This window comes from Brienomyrus brachyistius, chromosome 23 (genome assembly GCF_023856365.1).
Source record: "Brienomyrus brachyistius isolate T26 chromosome 23, BBRACH_0.4, whole genome shotgun sequence".
Taxonomy (NCBI): domain Eukaryota; kingdom Metazoa; phylum Chordata; class Actinopteri; order Osteoglossiformes; family Mormyridae; genus Brienomyrus; species Brienomyrus brachyistius.
The window spans coordinates 15,502,842-15,529,790 of NC_064555.1; the positions used below are offsets into that span (position 1 = coordinate 15,502,842).

At 47.6% G+C, this 26,949-nt stretch overlaps 1 protein-coding gene across 2 annotated transcripts in view; it reads left to right on the top strand.

Moving 5' to 3' along the window:
- Positions 1-26,949, top strand: part of csmd2 (CUB and Sushi multiple domains 2) — a 249,101-nt gene that overhangs the window by 157,630 nt on the left and 64,522 nt on the right. For both annotated transcript variants that reach the window (XM_048993996.1, XM_048993997.1), the window contains 15 exons: positions 379-567; positions 1,902-2,071; positions 2,311-2,467; positions 3,777-3,968; positions 7,117-7,243; positions 15,477-15,679; positions 16,933-17,124; positions 18,385-18,523; positions 18,878-19,065; positions 20,878-21,072; positions 21,466-21,582; positions 22,187-22,300; positions 24,893-24,988; positions 25,481-25,684; positions 26,163-26,287. In XM_048993996.1, coding sequence (XP_048849953.1) covers positions 379-567; positions 1,902-2,071; positions 2,311-2,467; positions 3,777-3,968; positions 7,117-7,243; positions 15,477-15,679; positions 16,933-17,124; positions 18,385-18,523; positions 18,878-19,065; positions 20,878-21,072; positions 21,466-21,582; positions 22,187-22,300; positions 24,893-24,988; positions 25,481-25,684; positions 26,163-26,287 — 2,408 coding nt within the window. The remainder of the gene's footprint in view (positions 1-378; positions 568-1,901; positions 2,072-2,310; positions 2,468-3,776; positions 3,969-7,116; positions 7,244-15,476; positions 15,680-16,932; positions 17,125-18,384; positions 18,524-18,877; positions 19,066-20,877; positions 21,073-21,465; positions 21,583-22,186; positions 22,301-24,892; positions 24,989-25,480; positions 25,685-26,162; positions 26,288-26,949) is intronic.

Consider the following 26,949-nt stretch of genomic DNA (forward strand, 5'->3'; position numbering starts at 1 on the left):
CGGTATGCAAATACGATGGCCCATTAACAAAAATGAAAGGTGTGATACTCAGAATTATGTACAGCTGGCGGTTAAAGGGGGCCGCGGCGGAATTAAGGGGTTTCAAGACATATAAGGTCAATAGGGCTATTGCACCACTCACCTCCAGACGCTCGTTCTGACAGGGGCGATTATGGGATTTCTTAAGATGTGGCCAATCAGCTTTCAGCTGGTGCCAGCACCCGCATGGCCCCGCCTCTATTTATACCTGTCACTTTCAGAATATGCAAATGACATGCAAAGTGCATGCAAATTAAATACATAACGACAAATGATATTTGAGAAATGGCTGTGACTCGTTAATCTGTGCCTCTCACCCCCGCTGTGATATTCCCCCAGAGTACGACTTGGAGCCCTGCGAAGACCCCGGTGTGCCCCCTGACAGCAGCCGCAAGGGTCTGCAGTTCGGAGTGGGAGACTCCCTCATCTTCTCTTGCTTCCCGGGGTACCGGCTGGAGGGGCCATCCCAGGTGACCTGCCTGGGGGGGCGGCGGCGGGTGTGGAGCTCCCCTCTGCCCAGGTGTGTTGGTAGGTGGTCACGTGCTTTCATTTTGCTTGGTTAACATTATAAACCCCCCCCCCCTTCAAATACTTTGTCCAGCCTCGCCTGCAGATGAAGGAAGCTTATTTTTGGACGGTGCATTTTATTTGCTTAGCAGATGCTTTTCTTTAAAGTGACATACATTGATGAGAAAGCAGGGTCACCCCTGCAGCAGTTGGGGTGTAACAGCACTGCTCAATGGCCCGATGGTGAAATCTGTCTTCTGACGGTGGGATTTGAACCAGCACCCTTCCGGTCACAGACAGCATCCTAACTCACTGATCCACCCCCAGTATGAGAGTTACTGTTATCAATGGGACCCTACATGACATGGGACAAGAGAGAAATAAAGACCTGGGCTACTCTCTGTCGCTCATATTCTTGTCTTTCATTTGTTGACAGTTTACAGGGTTGTAGTTGGAAGCAGTGGATCCAGAGTTTCACCAAACTCTAATTTAAAGTTTGCTGTATTTTATTACGGAATACCTTGCAGGCCAGATTTCTCAAAATCACCAAGCAGCGGAATTGCTGGAGGTGCTAGACTTAGAAAGTAATTTGTTAATGTTATGACTCTGCCATTGCAGTTGAAGCAATAATTAAGTTTAATGTATTTATTTTTTGCCCAGCACTGACTTGCTTATGGTGCCTGAAAATATTGTTTATGCTTCTCTAGGAACTCGGTCAGGCTGTTTCTGTATAAGTAAATATTTGAAATAGCTTGTTTAGTTTGTCTGTTAAGAGTTTCTCTGGTAGACCCTCGTAATATTTGAGTATCAGTTTTAAGCACGTAAGAGAAATGCAATTTGTAATAATAATACATTCAGGAGAGGGTGATAATGGAAGTAGGCAGCGTTCACACAGAAAGGTGCAGCTAAGCAATTTAGAGGAAGTTTTTTATCGTAGCTGAAAGAAACGATCAACCCCGCAACACGAGCAGCATCTACATGACAGCTGCAGGTGTAGCTCATGGCCACAGAATCCCATGCTTGGTTCTGAACTGCTGGAATAGTGCAATAAAATTAGTAATTCACCTGAATTAGGAGTAATTATGCCCCAATCATGCAATCGAGGTTCTAAGCGTGACATATCCGGAGTCGTATCTGCAAGTACTAAGCGAGCTGTAAATCTGCTGAGTTAGAGCTGTGTCTGTACTTTTTTCCAGCATTTATTACTCTGCTATGTAATTTCTAGGCGGGCTGTGGCTCCAAAGTAATGTACCCCTGCATGCAAGACCAGGTGCATGTATGAGTGTGTCTGGATGTGTGTAAACCTCCCCCCAGCACCAGGACCTGACATGGCTCCTCTCCCCCCATCCCAACAGCGGAATGCGGATCCTCTGTGACTGGCACCCAGGGAGTGCTTCTCTCGCCCAACTACCCAGCCTACTACGGCAACAACCACGAGTGCATATACTCCATCCAGACACAGCCGGGCAAGGGCATCCAGCTGCGTGCCAGGGATTTCCGTCTTCAGGACGACGATGTTGTCAAGGTGATGAGTGGGGAAGGGGTTGTGTGGCAGCTTGGGAGGTGTTTGAGGGATTCTCATTTTCAGTGAGATTTGCAAGCGAGGCATGTGTTAGAACTTGCTTTGCTGAATGAGATCGTAAAGTGCATTGTTGCCAGATCGGAGCGCCCGCTTTGAAGAGAGGCTGATAAATTTCCTCGCGTCCGCTGCATCGCTGTGGCGGCCACGCATGCAGGTTTACTCATTCCCTATCTTTGTGCCAGGTGTACGACGGCAGCAGTAACAGGGCCCGCTTGCTGGGCACCTTCACGGGCACAGAGCTGCTGGACACGGCCCTGAACAGCACCTCCAGCTTCATGTGGCTGGAGTTCATCAGCAACTCCGAGAACACCAGCAAGGGCTTCGAGCTGCATTACAACAGTGAGTGCCATCCCATCTCCGCAGACTTGACAGGGTGTCGCCTGGATCTGTAGCCCCCCCCCCCCCCCCCCAGCATTACAGATCTGGCGGGAAGTAACATTGTATTGGTACCAACTGAAACAGGAAGTGATATCTAGCCATCTATCAGGTTCCATCTGGCCGGAACTAACCTGTACACATAGCTCTGTATCCATAGCGATCAAGACAGGAAGTAACCTTTATCTGCAACTATCCATCTGCATTACCTTGGCAGGAAGTGACCTCTTACTTTCAGCACCGAGCACTCAGGAGCTGACCTGTATCTGTAACTCGGTATCAGTACCAGCCGTGGCGGGAGGTGACCTCTATCTGTAAATCTCCATCTGTACTACCTTGGCAGGCTGGGAGCTCTTTCTGAATAGATGCACTCCCCCTCTCTGTCCAAGCCATACAGAACTGATGTCATTCTGTAGGTGTCTGTGGCCGTGAACTTCCGGAGCATCGTTACGAGGGCAGTGATGAAAAATCATGAAAAAATAACCTACGAATAATTGAATGCTAACTGATAGCTCTTTATATATAAAATCTACAGTTATATCTGGAGTTGTTTAAAACTAAAGGTTATATCAAAGGCAAACAGACCAGAGGCACATTTAAATGAACAGAGGCCCCCAGGCTATTAGAGCTGTCAGATCCCCCACCCCACCAGACTATTTTGTACGATTGTGTAGTTGACAACTGGTGTGGGGGTTAAAATGTTACTAAACAGAGTTAGTTGAGGTACTTTTTTTAGGCCAAGGCTCCTGACGAATGGCAGAATTGCTAGCGGCTTCTGTGACACAACTATTGATATTCGGACGAGCGCATGCAAATCACGGACATGCAGATCCGTAGGGCCATAGAGACGGATACGGCCGCATGGGCCGGATGGTGACACAAGACGGGCGCAGCGTGCAGAAGGTCAAAGCGCACATTTTATACTGCACCTCTGCTCCTAATTCAGTTATTGAATGAGCTGGCAATGAAATTAATACATGGAACTGAACAGGGGTTCATCTAGCCATCCAACTAGATTTCAGTAACTTTTTGAAGAACAGAAGATTTACTATTATTTTTAATTTGTGTTCCTGTTAATGTTAAATTATGTTGTTTTTCTTAGTTTTTCTGTGCAAACATACACTTACTATCCAGATAAACAGCTTTAAACATCATTTCCTTTGAAATGCCTAAAGCATAGTGTACTGCACTCTCCTCAGCCAGGTGAACCCGAGGAGGTTGTCGAGGAAGCGAGACAGTGACACTCTCCCCCTATACCCCCCCCCCATGGCAGGTTTCGAGTTGGTGAAGTGCGAGGATCCCGGCGTGCCCCAGTTCGGCTACAAGCAGGAGGACCGGGGCCACTTTGCGGGCAGCACTGTGTCCTACGGCTGTAGCCCAGGCTACACGCTGAAGGGCAGGGAGGTGCTGACGTGCCAGAGGGGGGAGCGGCGGGCCTGGGACAGCCCACTCCCCCTCTGTGTGGGTAAGTCCCACCCCCCTCGACGCTCCATCGTGCCGCCAAGGTTGCACGGCAGCATGTCTGTACAGAGATGTGGGCCAGCAGGTCGGCGTATGTACATTGCACCATACACACACACACACACACACCCACGCACTCTCACAGTGTCCTTGCACTCATCAGTGCCTTACAGGATCCTCTCTCTGTCGGCTCTCCATCAGTCCAGTGTCAGTCTAACAAGTAGGGTTCAGGCTCCACAACAGCTTGTAGGACTGTGTCCTGTAGCACAGCCAGAGATTAATACCATAAAAACCAGCTTAATATTTCTTGGACGTTTATTATTATTATTATTATTATTATTATTATTATTATTATTATTATTATGGGGCGACACGGTGGTGCAGTGGTTAGCACTGTTACCTCACACCTCTGGGACCTTCGCCTGGGTCACATGTGTGTGGAGTTTGCATGTTCTCCCCATGTCGTCGTGGGGTTTCCTCCGGGTACTCCGGTTTCCCCCCACAGTCCAAAAACATGCTGAGGCTAATTGGAGTTGCTAAATTGCCCGTAGGTGTGCATGTGTGAGTGAATGGTGTGTGAGTGTGCTCTGCGATGGGCTGACCCCCCATCCTGGGTTGTTCCCTGCCTTGTGCCCATTGCTTCTGGGATAGGCTCCGTACCCCCCGTGACCCAGTAGGATAAGCGGGTTGGAAAATGGATGGATTATTATTATTATATCTAAATATTCACATAAGCAATTCAAGTGAACATCCTTGGTCCAGATTCCAACAGCAGTTCCACCTGGGTTCAGAACAAAAGCCTTTAAATCCTAATTCATAACCATGAAACGTAGCGGTTTCCCCTCAATTGTACCTCATTATACTTCATTGACATGGCATCAGAAGATTCTTCTGAGGCAGAAAGGGCAAGACCCCATCTGGGGTCTCTGGTGGCAAGTTCCGACCTTGAGCAAGGCGAATTACTTGGGGAACAGGTGCTGTAATTCTCTGCTGGAGTCGCTATGTCCTGGCAGTGAGACGTGGAGCTTACGCTGGCTACGCCTAGTGAAAAGGCGCTCTTGTAGTGGAAGGCCAGGCCGAGGATCTGTAATGTGCTTCCGTGACTCTTGGAGCAGGTCATCACTGGAGCTGAAGGAGATGGGTCTGTTTCATATTGATTTATAACCCTGCTGTCCACAGTCCGGCATTTGTCTGATAGGAACCCGGCAAAGGGAAAAAAAGAAAGAAAGAAAGAAAAATAAACCTGAAAAAAAGATCAATTTGATCAAAGCTCTACAGGACATTTGATTTATGCTTTCTTGTTGAGTTTTCTTTTTTCTCTCTCTTCTTCTTGCCTGTGTTTTCCAAGCTTTTAAAGTTGGAAAAGGCCTTGTGCACTGTTGGTTTCTGACGATGCCTGAATTATTGTAAAGGGCTTTTTGTATGAATTTTTTTCATTTTATTTTTTCCAGTTTGACTGCAGATGTAATTTAGAAGATTCACTGAAATCCTACTTGCACCACTCCTAGGAAGTGTCTATACTGAGAACTAGAGTAGATCCAGAGTTCCGTGCTCTGGCTGGGAACTTGTTCTGCTTCATTTAAATGGAAGTCTGTGGAATGGCATTACCTCGGAGTGACAATACGAAATGAAATGAAATTACATGGAAGTGATGTGCTTCCAGGTGTACCTTAGAGCGAAAATGTATGAGGGCATGATGTAGCGGCCTGCTTCCTGGTGTGCCTTAGAGTGAAAATGTATAAGGGTGTGATGTGGTGGGGTGCTTCCTGGTGTACCTTAGAGTGCATATGTATGAGGGTGTGATGTGGTGGTGTGCTTCCTGGTGTACCTTAGAGTGAAGATGTATGAGGGTGTGATGTGGCGGCCTGCTTCCTGGTGTACCTTAGAGTGAAGATGTATGAGGGTGTGATGTGGCGGCCTGCTTCCTTGTGTACCTTAGAGTGAAAATGTATGAGGGCGTGATGTGGCGGCCTGCTTCCTGGTGTACCTTAGAGTGAAAATGTATGAGGGTGTGATGTGGTGGCCTGCTTCCTGGTGTACCTTAGAGTGAAAATGTATGAGGGTGTGATGTGGCGGCCTGCTTCCTGGTGTACCTTAGAGTGAAAATGTATGAGGGTGTGATGTGGCGGCCTGCTTCCTGGTGTACCTTAGAGTGAAAATGTATGAGGGTGTGATGTGGCGGCCTGCTTCCTGGTGTACCTTAGAGTGAAAATGTATGAGGGTGTGATGTGGCGGCCTGCTTCCTGGTGTACCTTAGAGTGAAAATGTATGAGGGTGTGATGTGGCGGCCTGCTTCCTGGTGTACCTTAGAGTGAAAATGTATGAGGGTGTGATGTGGCGGCCTGCTTCCTGGTGTACCTTAGAGTGAAGATGTATGAGGGTGTGATGTGGCGGCCCGTTTCCTGGTGTACCTTCGAGTGAAGATGTATGAGGGTGTGATGTGGCGTGTTCTCGCTCCCTCTCGCTGCTTACCAGTGACTCACTCCTGACTCATTTGGTGAGACACAGATAGGTGATGAATCTCCGCTCCTCCGACATTTCGCTGAGACAAAGTCAGCAGCAAGGTCAGGTCTATGTCACCCACGTGACATTCCCTCAAGGCCATGCCGGTGTCGGGGTGAGTGGGGCGGTTCGGCCACCCACCCACATCACCAACATTTGGTGGCAGCATCTTTCTTCTCAAGCTGTGTTTAGCTCCTGCGTGATTTCTGTAGGTGTTAAGCCTTAAAGTACCGTCCGTGTGAAGGCAGGAAGGCACCATATGCTGTTTACGGTGGGGTGCTGCTTACTGATCGCTGATCAAAGTCAGTATCAGAATTAGCTTAATTCCCCATGGATGGCCCCAGTACAAGGGATTTGCTTGGGTCACATTCAAGTAAAATTGCAAAATTACAAAAATAACATAACATATAACCATCCAGCAGTGTAGAGCACATACTGTACAAGTAAGCAAAACCAAACATTTTGATCAGGTACTCTGGGACAAAGCAGCCAGAACAGCCCAGTGCAGAAGATATAATATATAAAAAATAATTATTATTATATATGGATGAGTAATGAGGAGGAGGGGACAAAAATGTGATTTTGTATGACATGTGACCTGGACCTGTCTGACTGCTCACTGCCTCTCTCCCCCCCCCCCCCCCCCCAAGCTGAGTGTGGAGGTATCATCAAGGATGAGCCCACTGGACGGATCCTCTCGCCTGGCTACCCGGCCCCCTACGACCACAACCTGAACTGCGTGTGGACCATCGAGGCCGCGCCGGGGAGCACCATTGGGTCAGTATCCCCAATGAGCAGCTTTCCCCATCATCATCACTTCAGAAAAGGGTCGAAAATCTGATCGTGGGAGCCCCCGTGAGAGAGGAGGGGAATTTTAGTCGGTTTTAGTGCTACCTCTGAAGATATATTCTTATAAATCGTTTTCATGGGATAAGTGCAGGGAAATTAGCAGTTATCCCCTTTATTGTAATTCTGTGCGACAATAATCATGACTTCCAGAGTAATTGGCCTCCTAGAATCTGTAGCAGAGCTTGGCCGTTTGGTTAACAGTCCTCTCCCATGTGTTATTTCAGCCTGTAGTCACATGGGGCCTGTATAAACGGTGCGTACGTACGAAAATGCTGCATACGTCCATTTCCACGCTCACGTCGAGATGTATAAAAACGAAACTTGGCGTACCGCTACGCACATTCTCACGGCAGCTCCACACATGGCGTACGCACGTTTCTGCTCGGTTTTGTACACAGACGGCTCCCAGTGGTAAATCATTGCTACTGTGGTTTCCCTTTTTTAACTCACAATCATGACGCTGAATTTATCCAATACACCGATATTAATTGTATGTTGTTTACAAATGTACAGAACCTGATTTTTATTCAATTTGTAACAATAAAACGGTGCCGGAAATGACCAAAGTATTACAACTGCCATGGAAGTTCTTGCGTTATTGGAAGACATAGCTTATGGAAGAATTAGAAGAGAGAACGTATTCATAGTGATTTCTTGGCCCATGATGATGACTGACTTCTAAGTCGATTCAGATTTCCAAGAACAATCCTTTCGGAGCTGTGTGCTGAACTTGGGCGAGCACTACAAAGGCAGACGATGAGGAATTGAGCCATACCTGTTCTTTTACAAGTTCTGTCCATTGTCGGGTTCTTAGGCACAGGTGCTTTTCAGCGAGAACTTGCGGACCGATCGGGTATTTCTCAGTCATCACTGAGTTGTGCCATGCCAGCTGTATGGGACGGCGTAATCCACTTGTCACCCAAGTATATAAAATTTCCTTACACTGTGGTTGAACAGGAAAACATTAAAGCACAATATTGCAGAGAATATAATCGGAGCCGTCGACTGCACACACATGAGTATAAAGGCACCTTCAGAGAACGGATTTGCTCATGTAAATAGAAAGCACTTTCACTCTATTAATGTACAAATTATGTGCGGTTCGAACACGCGTCCCATTAATTCATGGGCGTCGCCGCCATTAAATCTGAGGGGGACGTGTCCCCCTCACATTTCATAATTATTCGTTTGGATCCCCCCACATTTAAGATAAAATATTAGTTTTATGCCAGTGTGTCCCCCCCACATTCAAAGTGCTTCTGATGCCCCTGCATTAATGTACTGGCTAGATGGCCTGGCTCTACCCATGATTCGTTTATTTTCAGAAACAGTAGTGCTGGAAACAAACTTGAAAGTGGGGTGGTACGTGATGGCAGGCTGGTCGGTAAGAAGATTTTCCCCATTTTTAATTTGGCCCAATATTGTAAGATTGGTTTGATTTAACCATTTGACAGTTCCTTAGGGGACAGTGGGTGTCCACTGAAGTCGTGGCTGATATAATGATGCCCCCCACTGTCGGGCTCGGGCGCTGGCAGAGCGCACTGTAGGGCAGCTTAAAGGCCACTGGCGCTGCCTGGACAAGACTGGTGGGGTGCCGCTATACAGTCCGCAAATAGTGTTGCATTGTACAAGCATGCAGCGTGCTGCATAGTTTGACACAAAATCGTAGCTTGCAGGCATCTGAAGAGTTTAGGCAAGATGAACCTGACCCTGAGCCACCAAATTTTCTGCCAAATGTAACAGCGTTACAACTTCGTTTGAATGTAATAGCAAAAATGTAAAACAGGTAACCAAAATCCGCATTTATTTTTTTTACTAATTCTTTTAATGTTTTATTAATATCACACAGCGTATCATTTAGATGTTTTGATTCATTGGCAACATCTCTTACAGCATGTGCTATTGCATTTTGTGACTGCAGCACAGCTTCAGTCAGCACACTGCCGGACGGTCGCCCCCCGGTTTCCGAGGCACGGGAATGTGTGCCGCCAGCGCCGAAAAATGTGCTCGGCACAGCAGCACCATCGCCGCCTGTGTCGTCCTCGGCACTGGGGGCACCTCTTGTACTATTGTCTGTAAGAATAAACAAACAATAAACAAAAGTAACACCGCATCTGCACCCAACTTGTTATTCATAAACATGCAAGTAATTCAAACAAGTATGCTACGAGAAAAACGTACCCGCGCTGATTTATACAGATTTACATATGCAGATATACATAATTATGGGCGTGTTAGGGGGGTGGCTATGGGCTCGTTCACGTGCGTAAAATTTCATGCTCATTGGAATTTGTGTCGATCTGTGCTTACGTAAAGTTTTGTGCATCTGGATTTTTTCTTGCTTACGCACATTTTTAGTTTTGTCCAAGCGCCATTTTTTTTATGTGAATTCTACGCACGTCGTTACACATGAGGCCCTTGGTCTCCACAGTGTACCTGTTCAGTGTCTGAACCCTGTCCAGGGGGGCATAAGAGGGGCCATAATTCATACAAAGGGGACAACTTTTTCATTAGCAACTGATACGTTTTGAATCAGTGAGTGACAGGGAAGAGGGCCAATCAGCTTTCACCTCTGGATCCACCCCTGTATATGCCCCGGCACCTGTTACATAGAAAGAGAAGAGATAATCTGCAGTAGTCGTAATTAGCATATTCTCGAAGCACAGGGTACAGTTATCCACATCTGCCTGACTCAAACTGCTGGTTCAGTGTATTTCACACTCAGTTGTGTACTCCCAGGTAATTTACTGCTACCTGAGTGTGGAGTGGATGCCATTTTTTGGTGTCTCTCTTGTCACTTCCTGTAACCAACCGAGGGGTGTGTTCAACTCTGAAATCCGGCACCACTTGATGTGCCATCAGATGCTTAGGTGCTGTCAGCTGGAATCTTTGTAAGAGAAAACAAAAATACAGAGACAACAAAAATACAAAGAGAAATAACCCCCCCCAACCCCCCTGAACGGTTCTTTAATGGGAATGGATGACAAAGGAGGGAGTGGGCCTTCATTTTTCCCTGGAGTTTCGCTGGACACAAATATGTCACTGCAGGAATGACAGAGCAGACCAGCAATGAGTAGGGACAGGAAAATGTGTGTGTGTGTGTGTGTGAGAGAGAGAGAGAGAGAGAGAGAGAGAGAGAATGCTATACCAATGTAAAAGGATTCCTTCTGAATCTGAAGTCCAACCAAGTCTGCAGACAGCTATTGTATTGTTTTTAGATTTTTTTTTCCATGATTCTTTTTATTACTCTGTAATCACAGTGTTCAACAAGGACAGAGTCTTATAAATGGAAAATTGCAGCATTTGTGAGACAAACTGGTAAGACAGCCAGATGCTCTCTTAATGTTTTACAATCGCCGGATTCGTTCAGTGAATGACTAGAAGCTGATCTGTCCATACGAGCTGCGTCTGAGTCAGGCTGACGCTGGGGAAGATGGTTGACATTCTAGAACTTTCCTGCCCATGATGCGGGGGGAAAAGTGAAGAGTGAACAGCAGCTCAGACCGGGGCAGGGTGGCCACACAGGCCCACTGGGGAGCAGAAGCTGGAGAGCCGGGTCCACACTCCAAAGGGCCGAGAGGCAGCCGAGTTCACAGAGGATGAGTTGAAATTGGAGGGCGAGACTTGGGAGGGGGGAGTGTCCTTGGGGGTGGCATCGGGCGTTCCCTCGGGGCGGGGAGGGGCGACGGTGTGCCTGCATTATGGATGCAGGTTAACCAAAATCTACATGCCGCCGTATGCTTTCCGTGGCTAGGGTCGTGGGGGTTAACTCGAAAATTTTCTCCCACTCCTCTTGCCCCCTGTGTACATAAGCCCAGACTGAGACGTGTGTGTGTACCCCTTTGATCACATCTTGTGTAATCAATTATTAATGATCATCTGCAATGCATAAGTCCGAGGCGGCCGGCCCTGGATCCCGAGGCAGTGGGAGGGAGGGGGGCCTTTGGCGTAATCGTGGCATCCTGGGGTACCCTGCCGAAGGACTGCATGTGCTGCCATCTCCACCACCTCCACAAGCAGCGGCGATAATTACCCCATGCACTCGTCAGCTGCTCTGCAGGTAGGAGGCTTTATTTCCGGGCTCCTTGGATTAGATGTTCCATAAGCTCCTACCCCCCCCCCCCCCCCAGTCTTGCTGGATTGGCTCATCGGTAGAGCAGTGGAGAAAGCTCCAGAATTAACACATCTCTGCCCCCCCCGAACCTCACCCCCTCTTCTCTTCTCTTCTCCGTTCATATATTTATTTTGAGCTTCTATAAAGAGAGCCGGCTCTCCGTGTGCCAAGCACAAGCCGCTGTTGTTATTTAGCCGAATGATAGAGGATGGGAAGTGTGTCTCCGAGTGATCGGTGAGAGCACTCAAGGGTCATTGATCCACCCAAAGAAAAATGCAGCAAGGCCAAGGAGGGCAGACTTGTTCATGCGAGTCTAGGTGGACCATGTGACTCCAGGCGGGCCATGTGAGTCTAGATGGACCATGTGACTCCATGCAGGCCATGTGAGTCCAGATGGACCATGTGACTCCATGCAGGCCATGTGACTCTAGATGGACCATGTGATTCCAGGCGGGCCACGTGAGTCTAGGTGGACCATGTGACTCCAGGCGGGCCATGTGAGTCTAGGTGGACCATGTGACTCCAGGCGGGCCATGTGAGTCTAGGTGGACCATGTGACTCCAGGCGGGCCATGTGAGTCTAGGTGGACCATGTGACTCCAGGCGGGCCATGTGAGTCCAGATGGACCATGTGACTCCATGCGGGCCATGTGACTCTAGATGGACCATGTGATTCCAGGCGGGCCATGTGACTCCATGCGGGCCATGTGACTCTAGATGGACCATGTGATTCCAGGCGGGCCACGTGAGTCCAGGTGGTCCACGTGACTCCAGGGGGACCGTGTGACTCTAGATGGACCATGTGATTCCAGGCGGGCCATGTGAGTCCAGATAGACCATGTGATTCCAGGCAGGCAACGTGACTCCAGGGGGACCATGTGACTCTAGATGGACCATGTGATTCCAGGCGGGCCATGTGAGTCCAGATAGACCATGTGATTCCAGGCAGGCAACGTAAGTCCTGGCGGGCCATGTGAGTCCAGGGGGACCACGTGAGTCCAGGTTGACCGTGTGAGTACAGGCAGGCCACGTGAGTCCAGGTTGACCGTGTGAGTACAGGCAGGCCACGTGAGTCCAGGTTGACCGTGTGAGTACAGGCAGGCCACGTGAGTCCTGGCGGGCCATGTGAGTCCAGGTGGTCACATGACTCCAGGGGGACCACGTGAGTCCAGGTTGACCGTGTGAGTACAGGCAGGCCACGTGAGTCCAGGAGGGTGAGCATAACCTGGGTCCATTACTGCTCTCCACTCTCAGTCATGATTTAAAGCACATTGTGAGTTTCTTATTCAAAATCTGATAGTAAAATACATTTTTGGCCCTTGTAGGGCCTTTAAAAAAGTAATTTTGCAGCACCTAGATATCTGGTGGGTAGGATTTATGTCTTCAGAGGTAGCACTAAAACCATCTCAAATGCTCCTTCTCTCTCGCGTGGGCCACCACGATCAGAAGTGTCTCTTTTTCTCCTCGTGTGCTGTCCAAACCTGCTCCCCCTTCCTCCCAAGGGAGCACTTTGCGGGGTGTAGGAATTGATGGGTCCTGCAGATCGGTCCTGTATGGATTTACTGAGGAGGGAGCATGGATCTGCTGAATCAGGCCATGGAGTGCTCTTTATAAAAAGCAATTCTGAAACAAAGTGTATTTAGATGACTATCAATAATGGAATCACTGTGGGTCAGTGACTGTAAAGGCCCCCTCCTTCCTGATTTATCTGAGAAATGCTGTTAATTTAAAAGTTCTCTTCGTTTAGTCCATGGGTGGATTCGCTCACTGGTGTCCCTTGTTGGATGCTGGGGTTCAAACATGGATGTCTTGATCAGAATGAGGCTGTGTAGGTAGGAGGAGCCTGAGGAATGTGCTTCACTCTTTCCTCGTTCGTTCCTGTAGTAGCTGCACGGTTCCCATCACGGCAGCCCAAAGGCAGGACCCGCTGTCGCTCGTGTGTATTCCCTGTTTGTCACTGTATCCCTGCATTTTCTCTTCTATGTGTCACTCTATGTGGCCTAACCCCCCCCCCCCCAAAAAATAAAATTGAACGATTACCACATATTGTGTGAGCACAGCTGAGGTGTCTTTGGTGGTCTGTGCTCTGCTGCTGCTCGATAACTGCCACCCCCCCACCCCCGGTCAACGACATTTACCGTTGCCAGTCTCTCTCCCCCGATGGCATCTCAGTAATGTCACTGCTATCCCCCAACCCCCCCAAGTTGGGCCCGGCTGTCAGATTTGGCTCCGACACTGCTCCTTCTCCTTACCCCCCCCCACACAAACAATACTATAGCATCTGTCTGGCCTTGCTGATTTTTTGTGGTGCGTGGGGCGGCCAGAGTGCGCTTCAGAATGCCGGAAGGTGGCACGCGGGGCTGACTGGTGCGGATACAGGAGAGCTGCCCATTCCCCATTGCAGCCGCGCAGCAAGGCTTCATCGCATTTTGAGAGTGTTGCATCACCCTTCTCTCTGCTCCGCTCGCTTTTTTGTTCTATTTTTCATGGACGCGTTTGCACCGCGCAGTCCGCTCCAGGGCGCAGCGGGGCTCCGTGTGATACAGGCAGCGTGATGTCCCTCTCTATTTGTCGGCCGTTGCCGGCGGCGTGGTCCGGTGGGCGGGGCTTATTCCGGGCGTGCACGACTCACCTCCCGTTTAAAATGCAAATCTGAGAGCCGCTCCACTTCCATCGCTGCCGTCACCCAGGTCCGCCCCCGTCCGTGGCCGGGGGAATATCGCGATCCGTTTGAAGCTGTGAGAGGGGGCTGAGAGTATAGGAGGGGATGAAAGAGAAGGGGTTGGGGCGGGGGGGATTAATTTAGTGAGCCTGGAGCCTGCATGATGAAAAGGGGCCCATGTGCCTTCACCAGGCCTGAGAGGCGGCCCCGTTCGCCAGCATGTCTAAGTGGCGCCTTGGTTACCATAGATATGAGCCAATATCCCTATAAACCATCCTTTTAAAAATATCCATTATCCAACAGCTTGTCCTGGACACGATCCTGAGGCCTGCGGATTAAATGTCAGGTGTTTAGGAAACAGACGTATATTTGAGGAGACAAAAGTTATTACCACTTATCACAAAGATGGGCGTAGATGGGCGCAAAAAAGATCTTAAATACCCCAGAAACTTGTTAAGTATAAGAGTCGGTGTGTAGTTCAGCAGATTAGGCGTGTTTTGCATGCGATCGTAAGGTCGTTGGTTTGAATCCTACAGTATCTGCAGCATAGGATTCAAGAATACTCTCGTTTTCTTTGGGCCCTTGAGCAAGACCCTTAATATTCCCCCTAAAATGCTTCCGGGGGGGGCAAATTAATAGCTGACCCTGTGCTTGGATTACATATGTGTGTTTGTCTTACAAAGGACAGGAAGATGTCGATTTGAAACCCACAACGATTCTCATGCTCTATGTGAAGTCACTTGCTGCCAATTTTAACATAATTGCAACCAATAAAGTGAAGAAATAACTTAATATGATAATTCTACCATCTGCAGGTTCCAAAGCGTCATTTTTTTCTCACCACTATCATTAAGGTCTCAGCGAATGGGAGAGTAGGAGAGACAGCAAGCCGGCGAGCCTGTGGCCATTCTGCACGAGAGCCGCTGACTTTCGGGTCACCATAGAGATATGCCATTTGCTGACTCGAAAGAGCTGTTTGGACACTAGCTATTACTGATGTGCCGTACTTGCGGACCAATTCTGAAAACGACTCGAGCCGTGAGTGAACCCATGTGTGTGGAGTAGCCAGTCTCATAAACGGTCAGGTATGATGGAGGATCTAGAGTTTGTGGAGTGTAGACAGCTCGGTGTTGCTGAGAATACAGCATGGTGCAGCCTCTTGGCATGACGGATAATAACCGTGGAAAGTGATCTCATGGACCGTCCGCGGTTATCAGTCTGGTGGTGTACAGTCCTGTCTGCTGGAGAATGTATTATCACTTTTGTACAGTCTATAGCCCTAGGTAACCTGTCCCATGCAGACTCTGCTCATCTGGCTTTCTCTCTCTCTCTCTCTCTCTCTCTCTCTCTCTCTCTCTCTCTCTCTCTCTCTCACTCGTTCCTCAGGCTCCACTTCCTGGTCTTCCACACGGAGGAGGTGCATGATGTGCTGCGCATTTGGGACGGCCCCCAGGAGGGCGGGATCCTGATGAGGGAGCTGAGTGGCTCCGCCCTGCCAGTTGATGCCCACAGCACCTTCAACTCAGTGACCTTGCAGTTCACCACCGACTTCTTCACCAGCAAGCAGGGCTTCGCTTTGCAGTTCTCCGGTACGGACGCATGACACCATGTCTCCATTTGTGCATCTGTATGTACGAGTCAACGGCTATATAGCTATACAGAGATGCACTCATGCTCATTTCCATTTCAGCTGCACAAATGTCAGACTCAGTAGGAAGTGTCTGCAAAACTAGAGCTTAAAATGTGTCACTGTGTGTCTGCGTTTGCATTTGTATGTGTGTGTGTTTTGGAGATGGATGGGAAAGTGTGGGACTGCCTAAGCGCACATCTGCATAGAGGCATTTGTGCATGTTCTGTGTAACGCAACAATGTAAACAAGTCGCAGGATAATGAGCAGAAGATAATGCGATACAGACGGTCACATTAGGAGGAAATCTGCACTGATATCCTTTCATATTAATGAAAGAAAGATGCTAAAATGGGATCTGGGAGCTTTCAAAAAATTCAAGGTAGAACAAATCCCCATCAATGGCTTCTGAACAGTTAAGTCAGATAGAATTAAGCTGCGCTTGTTCATAACCAATGGAAAGAAAAGGAAGAATTTCTTGGTTGAACCTGTGCGTCAGTAACTTGTATGTCACCTGTCAGGTAGTGACTTTGTCTGTTGCCACGTGACAGTACTGAGCCCACCCCTCCCCTCCCCTTACGCATTTCCCCCGCTGATGGATCTGTTCATGGCATGTGTTCTAAATGAAAGTGCTCTCCTCTGCGTTTGAGTAGATCTCGGATTGCTAAGCTGCTCTGTATACTGACAATTATATCTATTTATTTTGCTCTCCGCTGCATGGGGCCGCTCTGTCGTAGTCCTCCAGGTCTCATCTCAATGGGACGTAAGCTCTCAGTCTGGTGGGACGTCATCTGCTCACCATAAACGTCCTTTCAGCTATGGATCTGAGACGGACGAGCACCTTCAATAAAAATAAAATAATAAATAAAATACCTTAAATTAATATTGTCACATTAGACATAGGATATTTCTATAATTAATACAAGTATCAGAATCAACATTTAACTGAAATATTTTTCCCTGGTTCAAAAGGGTATTGAGAGTTGGTGAATTCTCTCCATGTGATATATTGTTACATCTGTTGCTTTTATCCAAAGTGAGGGAAGGGGTATATTTTAGGTTTAGATTTGACCTTTATGGGGGTCACAGAATGCGCCGTTTGTTGAGTTACCGCAGCTGAGCAGTATGTTCTGGAGCTGTGTTTCAGTGTTACACAGCAGGTAGGTGTGGCTGTGTGTGGCTCCTTCATAAAGACTAGCCACTTTGCCTCTCCAGTCTCTACCGCTACTTCGTGTAATGACCCGGGCACACCGACTAACGGGACACGCAGCGGGGACAGCCGGGAACCAGGGGACCACGTGCTGTTCCAGTGTGATCCCGGATACGTTCTGCAGGGGGCGAACAGGATCACGTGCACGGAAATCAACAGCCGCTTCTTCTGGCAGCCCGACCCTCCGTCTTGCTCAGGTGACGTTCTGCTCGTCTCCGTGTCACCGTCTGCCCCAACTTGAGACCACATTTCACTGGCACATCTCCTTGTGAGGTGAGGTCATCATCCGGTTAAAAGTCACAGAAATGTCAATAACTGATATATTTGCACAGCTCTGGATTATCTTGGATCTTAAGTGCTGCCTGTCTTATGTTACTTCTCTGGTGTCTGATTTGTACCCATAAAATCAGTCTGGATTAATTGACTTCCCGATAATTATTGCAATAAGGCTTGGAGAGCACTCCCCAAGGACAAGGAGGTCGGAGGACTAAGAAAAAGTTGGGCAGCCTTTTTTTATAAAATATTATATAGTATTACTGGTCATACTTTTAGTGTAGTTTAGTGTATAGTCTCACTTTTAGTAGACATGTTAAAGAATCATTCCTAGTTATAAAGTATTAATTAAATGTCACTAGAATGTTGGTATTTCTCTGCATTTTAAACAAAAGATTATAATTTATCAAGCCTGGATTTAATTAAAAAGTATTTGATAAACTGAACTCAATTCGGTGTGAAAGCAGTCTGCATTCTTCAAATTCTCGTGAAGAACAATTATTCTAAAATCGCAATTAGCCCACTCGTTTTGTTAGAGGTTCAGCTAATTTATTTAAAGGCTTAGCTGTACGATAAAAGCACAAATTCTCTGGGCTGTGGCAGAGAGAGGTGAAAAGGCAGCGGTGGGTGCAGATCAGGCTCTGAGCACCAGGGCATGCGGAAATAGCATTTAACTACAGCATTTAACCTTCACTAGTTGCGGTGTTAACGATTATTGAATGGATGAATGAATGAATGAATGAAAGGGTACTTTAACACTGCCGGCACTTTGTTCTAGAACCAGGGACTTGCGCTGCAGGAACTCGGCCTGACTGTAGTTCCTTTTAAATTATGTGTGAAATTTAACCTATGATCTTTTTGAGTCTCTCATGCTTATTTACCGTAAAGCATGTTGGGATCTGAATAGACTACTGGATGAGATCATCAGCACCTCTTCACCAAATATCCTGCAGCATAGTTTTAATTTTGCTTTAAATTCTACATAAAATAAAGGTAGATCAGTAGGCTTTCTGGAACTTCAGCAAGAGATCTTCAAGGTCCAGGCCCTTCAGCTCCATGACCCTCGGCTCTCGCAGAGGTGTCGCCTGATAGTCCTTTGTCTTCCACTCGTCTGTTGCTGGCACTTGGAGAAGCTCTTGCAAGCCCCCTGCTTGTGTTGTGCTGACACCTCCGTCTCGTTGCAGCGCCCTGTGGCGGGAACCTGACAGGCCCAGGGGGCGTGATCCTCTCCCCGGAGTACCCCGAGCCCTACCCACATGGACGCGAGTGCGACTGGACGGTGACAGTCACTTCGGATTACGTCATCGCTCTCACCTTCACCCAGTAAGCTCCACATTTCGCACGGCTGTTTTCCTGTCAGTCATGTACCTTCAGGTCTAATCAATTCTATTATCAGTTGTGTCTAACAAAGGACAAAAGACATTGATTTATACTAGAACCCAGTTCAGTATATCCCCTGCATCATCACCTCTGTATCTGGGGATAGACTTCAGGCCATTTGTAAGCATGTATTGCTTTGGTAGTTATGGAAATTGGATTGATGGTGTTTGATTTGTTTGGCTTTTTATGTTCAGACATTTTGTTCCCTATATTGTGTCTAAAGTTACATGAATTTCCACGCAGTCGGACGTTGCTCACCAGGAATGCTAAGGCCTAGATATGCTGGTCATTTGCCAGGTTCAGTCTGGAGCCAAGTTACGACTTCCTGCACATCTATGATGGGCCGGACTCGCTGAGCCCCCTGCTGGGCAGCTTTTACGGCACCGACGTGCCGGACCGCATCGAGAGCAGCTCAAACACCCTCTTCCTGGCCTTCCGCAGCGATGCGTCTCTCAGCAGCAACGGATTCGTGCTGCAGTACACAGGTGGGGCGGCACCGCTGAGGCGGGGGAGGGGGGGCGGGGGGGGGGATATCGCGTCAGTTTGAGTGAGGTGCTTGAGAGGGCTTGTCTCTGCCCTCGAGATTTATCACACCGCTTCTGTTCTGGGAGGGATCGGGGGGGTATTTTCTCTATTTTAGGATGCACTGCTGATACACACAATGGTGCACAGATAAGGAAAAGTGAGAGTGAAAATTCAGCTTTTGCACACTGTGCTGTTTTGTTAATTGTTAGTCTTGCTATTTGGGTCTATTTATATTGTGCCTATAATAGTCTGGGTGTATGTATGTGCTGCTGTAATTCCTGCAGTATGGCTGTCTGTCTGTCTATCTATCTATCTATCTATCTATTTATCATCTATCTATCTGTCTGTCTGTCTATCTATCTATCTGTCTGTCTGTCTGTCTGTCATATAGGCTTACAGATATGTGTAAATTGCATTTCTATGAAAATCTTCAAAGCTATAATTGTTTCTCCTTCATATTCGTGGCTATTAACCAAGGCCATTATTTATCAAAGGGCATACAATGGTATCACAGTGCAAGGCCGCACCCTGTCTCTCAAAGCATTGTGTTCCGTTTAGCTACGGGTCAGCCTGGACGACTTGAGGCGCGGCCGCTTTCTCATCAGCGGCTCGACGAATGGGAACCACAGCGAAAGGTCGGCTGTTAGCCAAAGAACAATGAAACAGGCAATTTGGCCAAGCTAATTGCAAAGCATGAAAATTGGGAAGGTTGCCAGATATTTCTCTTTAAGGATCAATTGTATGCATTAAGTCCCATCAATGTTTCCTCCCCTATTAATTCTGTGTCCAGTCAATGCGATTTTTAAGACGGTCAATTACTTACCGAGAATCAAAATGAGGAGTGTAACTCATAGTCTGTCTGAACTGGTCCTAATTTGTCCAACTATTGCATCACTCTTGTGCTCTTCTTATTTGACATGCCCCCCTAACACTGGGGGGGGGGTCTGCTTGCCAAAACCCAAGCAAAGGTCTGGTTTATCTGCCACCATCTCTTCCTGCTAAAACATCATCTATTTTCACCATCTCTTGTGCGAATGTAAATGTGGCTAAGTGGAGGTCTGCTGTCGTGTCCGTCTTGCGCTGGATCAAGCAGTCAAACTCACCTTTATCGGAATGTTCCTCGGTTTTGTGGTAGCTGCACGGCTCATACTGGGAGGAAGAGAAGACGAATAGAGGGGTGATGTCACCCCCAAGGGGCTCCAGACTGTTTTCAGAGACACCATCTGCTGTGCGCTTTATAGGGGGGAGACAGGGTTTTCACAGTGCACCCATCCTGGCTCTCGAACCTGGAGCCAGCCCCAGTCAACTCTAGAAGGCCAACACATTTCATGCTTATTAGTGTAATCGGCAAGGCGTGTCCTCTCTGCCCTGCCCAGAGGACCAGCCCTACAGCATCTCACCTAGCACCTGTTTAAATTCTCCTGTTTACCCCACAATTAGCTAAAAAACTGGCCCAAAAAGTGAGATATTTTTTCAAGGTAGGGCCATATTTTATACAGGTTCTTTTACCGGCTTTGTACTGTAAATGGGTGGTAAGATAGAAAGTTTGAAAGGGCGTCGAGTCCTTTTTATCCATCTTCCAAAGTCCTTATCCAGGTGTTCCTTGCTTTTCAATAATTCATTTATGCATGATGACCTTGATCTCAGAATTTATTGATGTATTGATATTTTTAATAATTTTAATTGATATTTGTTCCACTTAGATTTCCCTTGATTCCTTGATTTGATCAAAAAACATATTTTCTCTAAGTAGTAAGGTATTTCCTACACAGAAAACCCACGGGAATCCTGTTTCGAGCCCGGCCCGATTCGGAACGGGACGCGTGTCGGCACCGAGCTGAAGTTGGGCTCCACCATCACCTTCCACTGTGACAGTGGCTACACCATCAGCGGAGATACCACTTTGACCTGTATCATGGGGGGTGACAGCAAGCCCACCTGGAACAAACCACGTCCAACTTGCACAGGTAAGGGTATAGAGTATAAAATTTTGAGGAACTGCAGCACAAACATTATTGTGGTGCAATTCACTTTCCTGAAGTGGATTAGAGACTTGCACCAGAGTCTTTACGAGACTCTTGCGTTAACATTTCTTGAGAGGTGAAGTATATTTATGCTGATGGTCACCAGAATGCTGCTCTTGGGTTGAGCCTTATCTGCTCAGCTTCACTCTGCTGGCTGTTAAAAACACTGCAGTTTCTTTGACCACTCAACCGTGTGTCTCTAAGAGCACTAAATCAAACAATAGATGTTGTTCAAGATCATCCAAGCAATGAAATGGATCTACTCTGGGGAAGAGGAAGAGGAGGAAAAACACTGAAGCCTTTGTCTTCTTCGCTGTTTGTGTGGCCCTGTTTCAGCTCCATGTGGTGGGCAGCACACCGGACTGGAAGGGGTGGTTCTGTCCCCGGGGTACCCTGGTAACTACAGCAGTGGGAGGACCTGCCTATATTCCGTAGTCGTGCCAAAGGACTATGGTGAGCCAAACAAATGGGCACGCTGACCATGTAAGGTCTCCCAGGGGTGGAGTTGCCAGCGATGGACTCTTTGCCCATTTCGAATAATGCAGCACATACATTTATGAGCATGCTAAGATTTTTCTTTGAAGGTTATCTTATGAATCAGTTATTGTCGGTGCCTCTTGTCTTGGCACAGTCTGGAGCCTAGCACACAGAGAATGTGGTAATGAGGAAGACTTTAAACTCATGTGCCTGGGCGTCCACATCGCTGTTTTGTCCAGGATCTCATCCAGGAATCACTTTAAACTGTCCGATGGCTCCACCGAGTCTAGAATTGAAGGGATTTGTCTGGAGCCTGTAATGCTGAGTCGCTCCATTCCTGGAATTTAAATCAAATAACAGAGACAAAAAAGAATGATGACTGTTCTTATGGTGGCCTTTGCAATCTTCAAAGAAACTGGTCAAAAAAGATTTTGTTTCTACCGGTGTGCCTGTGAAAGTGGCAGAGGCACTGGACCTGCAGTGTCTTCTGAGAGCCATTACACCCGATGACCTGGCAGAAAAACTGCAGGACTGTGACTGTGAAGGGCTGTGAGCTCTGACCCCGTCTCTCTGTCCCCAGTGGTGTTCGGCCAGTTTGCATTCTTCCAGACGGCCCTGAATGATGTTGTGGAGGTGTACGACGGGGCCACCCAGCACGCCCGCATCCTCAGCTCACTCTCAGGAGCGCACACCGGTGAGGGGTACCGCCGCGCCAGGGCCCCCAGTCAAAGCACGCTGGACTAAGGAGTCCAGGTCCGAGGCCACCTGCCTGCTTTATGCGTGGCCTGTCTCTCCGGAGCGTGCGCAGTCAGATAAGCGTGCATATCCGGACAGACCTGCACAGCACTGTCTTGTTCTCTGGGCAGGTGCACTAATCCCTTTTCAACTAGGACTTATGTCTTCCTAGTGTCAGAAGATAAAAAAAAAACAAGAATAAGCATCCTAACACATTCCTGACCAAACTTTTTCCTTCTCCGTCTGTTTATAGTCAAAGGCCTCAAAAACTACAAATTTCATGGACTTTTCCAGCAAGTCACCACAAACACATTACAGTAGGTGTTAGTAAGTGGAAATATCAAATTGTGAAGCTTATCTGGGTGCCTTTCTAGTGACTAGACAAGGAAAGGCTAAATCGCAAGCAGAGGTGAAGAGAGACAAGATGTAAAGCAAATTCATCTCTGGGAGTCTCAAATGGGGAACGGTAAAAGCATTAACCGTCATTCAGGAAAAGGTCCGATCCGATGCACTTCTCTTTCACGGTAATTATTGTTGTCCTGACAGGTAAAGAAGTAAATTAATCTGTCTGTCGCCTTGTTGAATCACTGTACAGCTACCGTCTTCACAGAAATTCTTCTCAGTTAGCTAGAAATCTTGTTACATGGTTTACTTACCCACAGTTCACCTTGTCCTAATCATAGCTGCAAGGAGAATTCTTTATCTTCATTTACTAAATGAAATCCATAAATAATTCCAGCAGCTGTGTGTCTGGGGTGCCGTGTTGTGTTAAAACCAAATGTAATAATCAATGGATCTGGTCCTGCATCAGCATGTGGTAGAAAATTGTAAAGCCGTCATGCTATAAAGGCTACTTTATGAATGCAATGAGCCACATGCTGTTCCATGGCTCCATGAGCACTCACAAGCCAGTGGGCACCTCTATTACATTTGCTGCCTTTTGAAGGTGAGACGGTACGATTTACTGCCCTTTCATTAAGCGATGTGATCATTCCCTCGTTCTGCTGAGATACCGACATCACACAGAAGTGATATACATGCATGTGACGGTATTTATGTGGCTTCCATGTACTCAGTTTGGTTAACCGTAAACCCGGTGAACTAGGATTCAGGTTCCTAGAGATGCCTGTTATTTTTTTCCCTCTGTTCTATGGCGAGAGTCTTCTCTTAAGAAAACCTGCATAGCACAATCTAGGGTTAACGTCTAGGTCTGAAAAGCTTTTTTATTACCACGGGGGTCAAAGTTTGGATTTAATTTCACTCGAGGATTGGATGTTGTCAGATACTAATAAATTGGCGATGGGCGTGCAAGCACCGGAGGGATTATTGTCTATCATGATCCCGGCTCGATGCGCGCTCTCTAATGACGGCTGGCGGGGCCCCCGCTCCCATGGCAACAACTGCATTGCTCCTTGCGATCAGCAATGCGCCCGCATCCATGGCATCGTTCTCCCGCCTGGCTGGCACCTTGTCAGCATTGAATAAAATCCACCCCTTCACCCCATTAGTATCCCCCCTCTATCAACACCACCACCTCTATCTGGGCCTTGGAAAACCCTCTGCAGAGTGATGACATGCACTTGTGCATGACAGCCTATGTCGCTTTCTGAAATGCGGCATGCAGTTCTGCAGGTCAAAGGTTTGTTTTCTCGCCGAAATGCAGCGATGCCGTTTGTGTCATGCACAGGGGCATGGCAATGCTGACTTTCAGACAGCGACTGCATTCCATCGCATTTTGATCCCCAGCTTGTTAACATCGCTCGCTAGCGTGGCGCCTCTCGGTTCGTCATAACTGAAATGGAAATCGGCGGCTTATCCCCATTTGTTTTGTGGGGGATGTGTCCAAGATTATAGCATAGAGAAGGGAAAAAAGGATTAGCTCACTTTTAAAAGATAAAAATAAGAATCTCGGCATTGTGAGAAAGCAGTCAGCAAAGCCTGTAGGGTCTGTGTTTTCAGAAGGAAGCTGAAGGAGCTGACACTGAGGGTAATCACATATCACAAAAAAACGGAGATAGGATCTGTATTGAACTCATGGTCCTAGAAGCTAGCTAAACACGTGTTGACTTAAAAAGCTATAACTGACAATGGTAAATACTTAGAATGTTGTTGAGTTGCCCCTTGAAGGAGACCAGTCCAGTCTCATTACGTGATATTTTGAAAGCACTTCTCTAAGGTCACTGTAAATGCTACTGACTGACATTTCCATACATGTGTTTGAGGCCCATTTCAGTATTTTCAGACACCATTACTGGTCATTTCTTGCATTTAGGTTTTATTTTATTTCCATATTAAGTATAAGCTGCCATTAGCTTGACAACATTTTGACAAATTCCACAAATGTGTGACTATCCAAAGCACTGCCTACTTTATTCCATTCTTTGTTTGTTGTTTGTCATATTCTTTGTTGGTTTTGAGCACAATGCCAGAGTTTTCCATAAATACTACTGCAGGGCAGAAGTTACAGAGAAGCCGTTCAGTATCAGCTTAGACCTTTGCTTACAAAATCTGCATTGTTTTCCTCTTCCTCCTCTTTAATGTAACCTCACAGGCGAATCCCTGCCGTTGGCCACTTCCAACCAGATACTCATCCGATTTAATGCGAAGGGCCAAGCCACATCCAAAGGATTCCACCTGGTGTACCAAGGTAAACGTGAAAAGTATAAATAAAGTACTGTAGGTGGTTGTTCTGTGAGTGGTTTACGGCACTTCATCATTTTTGGCTTCTAGAATGAGGACATGTGGTGTATAAGGTATAGTTTTGGAGTATAATGCACAAATTGAATAAACAGGTTTTATATTGTCCATCAGTCTGGCTATCAATTGTACATTTACTGTAATTTAGCTGCAGGCTGCTGCCTCTTTGTGTCATTCCACTCTGGTGGAAGCAGATGATTCATTTAGCTATGCTGATTGTGCCTGCCCCCATTAATAAATAAATCAGACTGCCGTTCAGTTTGTCCCCTGCACCAGACCAGCCCTACTCCCCTTTCGCTCTGTAATAGATGACCGGCGGTTTAAGAGTGAGAGATAATTTCACCACTTCATTCATGGAGCCGTCCGCTTCCTAATTGAGAAAGATTGCACAGACCTTGGTTAGGGTGCAGTCAGTGAGCTTCCCTCTCCCTTCTTTCGGCAGCCGTCCCCAGGACCAGCGCCACCCAGTGCAGCTCGGTGCCAGAGCCCCGGCACGGAAGGCGGGTGGGGAACAGTTTCTCGGTGGGTGCGGTGGTTCGCTTCGAGTGTGGCCCGGGCTACGCCTTAGAGGGAGCCAGTGCCATTGAGTGCCTGACGGTGCCCAACGCTTTGGCGCAGTGGAACAGCACGGTCCCCGGCTGCATCGGTACAGTTATCCTAAGTGTTAAGTTACTGTATATGTCATGTGCATTCAGAGGGAATTCTTATTGTACTGTTGCAGTGTAAGGGACAAGTGCATGGAGATGCTATTCAAAAACACTGTATAAGTAGTGACAGTAAATGTGCATATAGCCGCAGAGGGTTACACTTTTGAGGTTGCAAGAAACGCTTCTTCAGTGCTTGTGAAATGCATACTTAATACATTAAAAGCACACAGAGGTCAGCTTCCCTTAACTGTGCTCTGAATCCTTGAGGTTAAAGATGGTATTGTAATTCATTAGTGTTCTTCCCTGTTGCCAATGGCCACTTGTGTAACTCAGCATAGTCATCAGAAGTTGGAGTAGGGTAGCTAGAAAGGAGCGTCCTAGGAAGTGCGATTTTTCTGTATTTCTGTCCCGTGTCCCGTCGTTCATTAGGTCCGTACCTTCCTTATCTACATCTTTCTATTTCCGCTCTCGTCACAGTCCCCTGTGGCGGGAATTTGACCGAGCGGACTGGGACCATCCTCTCTCCCGGATTTCCCGAACCATACCTCAACACCCTGAACTGTGTGTGGAAGATCACCGTCCCAGAGGGGTCGGGGATTCAGGTAGGACTCGGTCCGCTCGCAGTGAGTGCCGCACTCTACCACCTCGGTTGGAGTCTCACAGCATTACCACTGGCACCTCCCCGCGTCCGTCCAGATGCCAGCTCAAGCCAAAGCCTTTCATAGGAGGCATCCGCTTAGCGGGTGATCACCTGGCTTCATTTGGAGGCCCGCGTGCCCGCGGAGCTCGGGACCCTGTGGCGGACGGATGATCGCTCACACGGCATGCGAATCCCCGCCAGCTCAGCCAGAGAGTGATGAGGCCAGCTGGTCTTGGCTCTGTGGTCGGCCAGTAAACCTTTGGCCTGACGCTGGTACTCAGACACAACATCATACTGTAAAATATCAACAGCTCTCGCAGTTGCAATGGATTTAAAAAATATGATATTTCATTTCATAAAATGCAGTATGATAAGCGAGAGAGGTGTCAGCTGGTCTGCTTTAGCCGGTGCATTACCTAACTCACAGTGCATTATCTAACTCACAGTGCGTTAGCTAACTCACAGAAGCCTTTTTTCATTACCATTCTGGTCCCTGCAAGTAAAATGCACAGCTGTGGATGTTATATCAGTTGTATGTGTTGGTGTATGACTTAATTTCTTGGGTAAAAGTGAGCTGGTTCATGGTATTTCATTTCTGTAGACAGCTATAACAGTGTCAAAGAG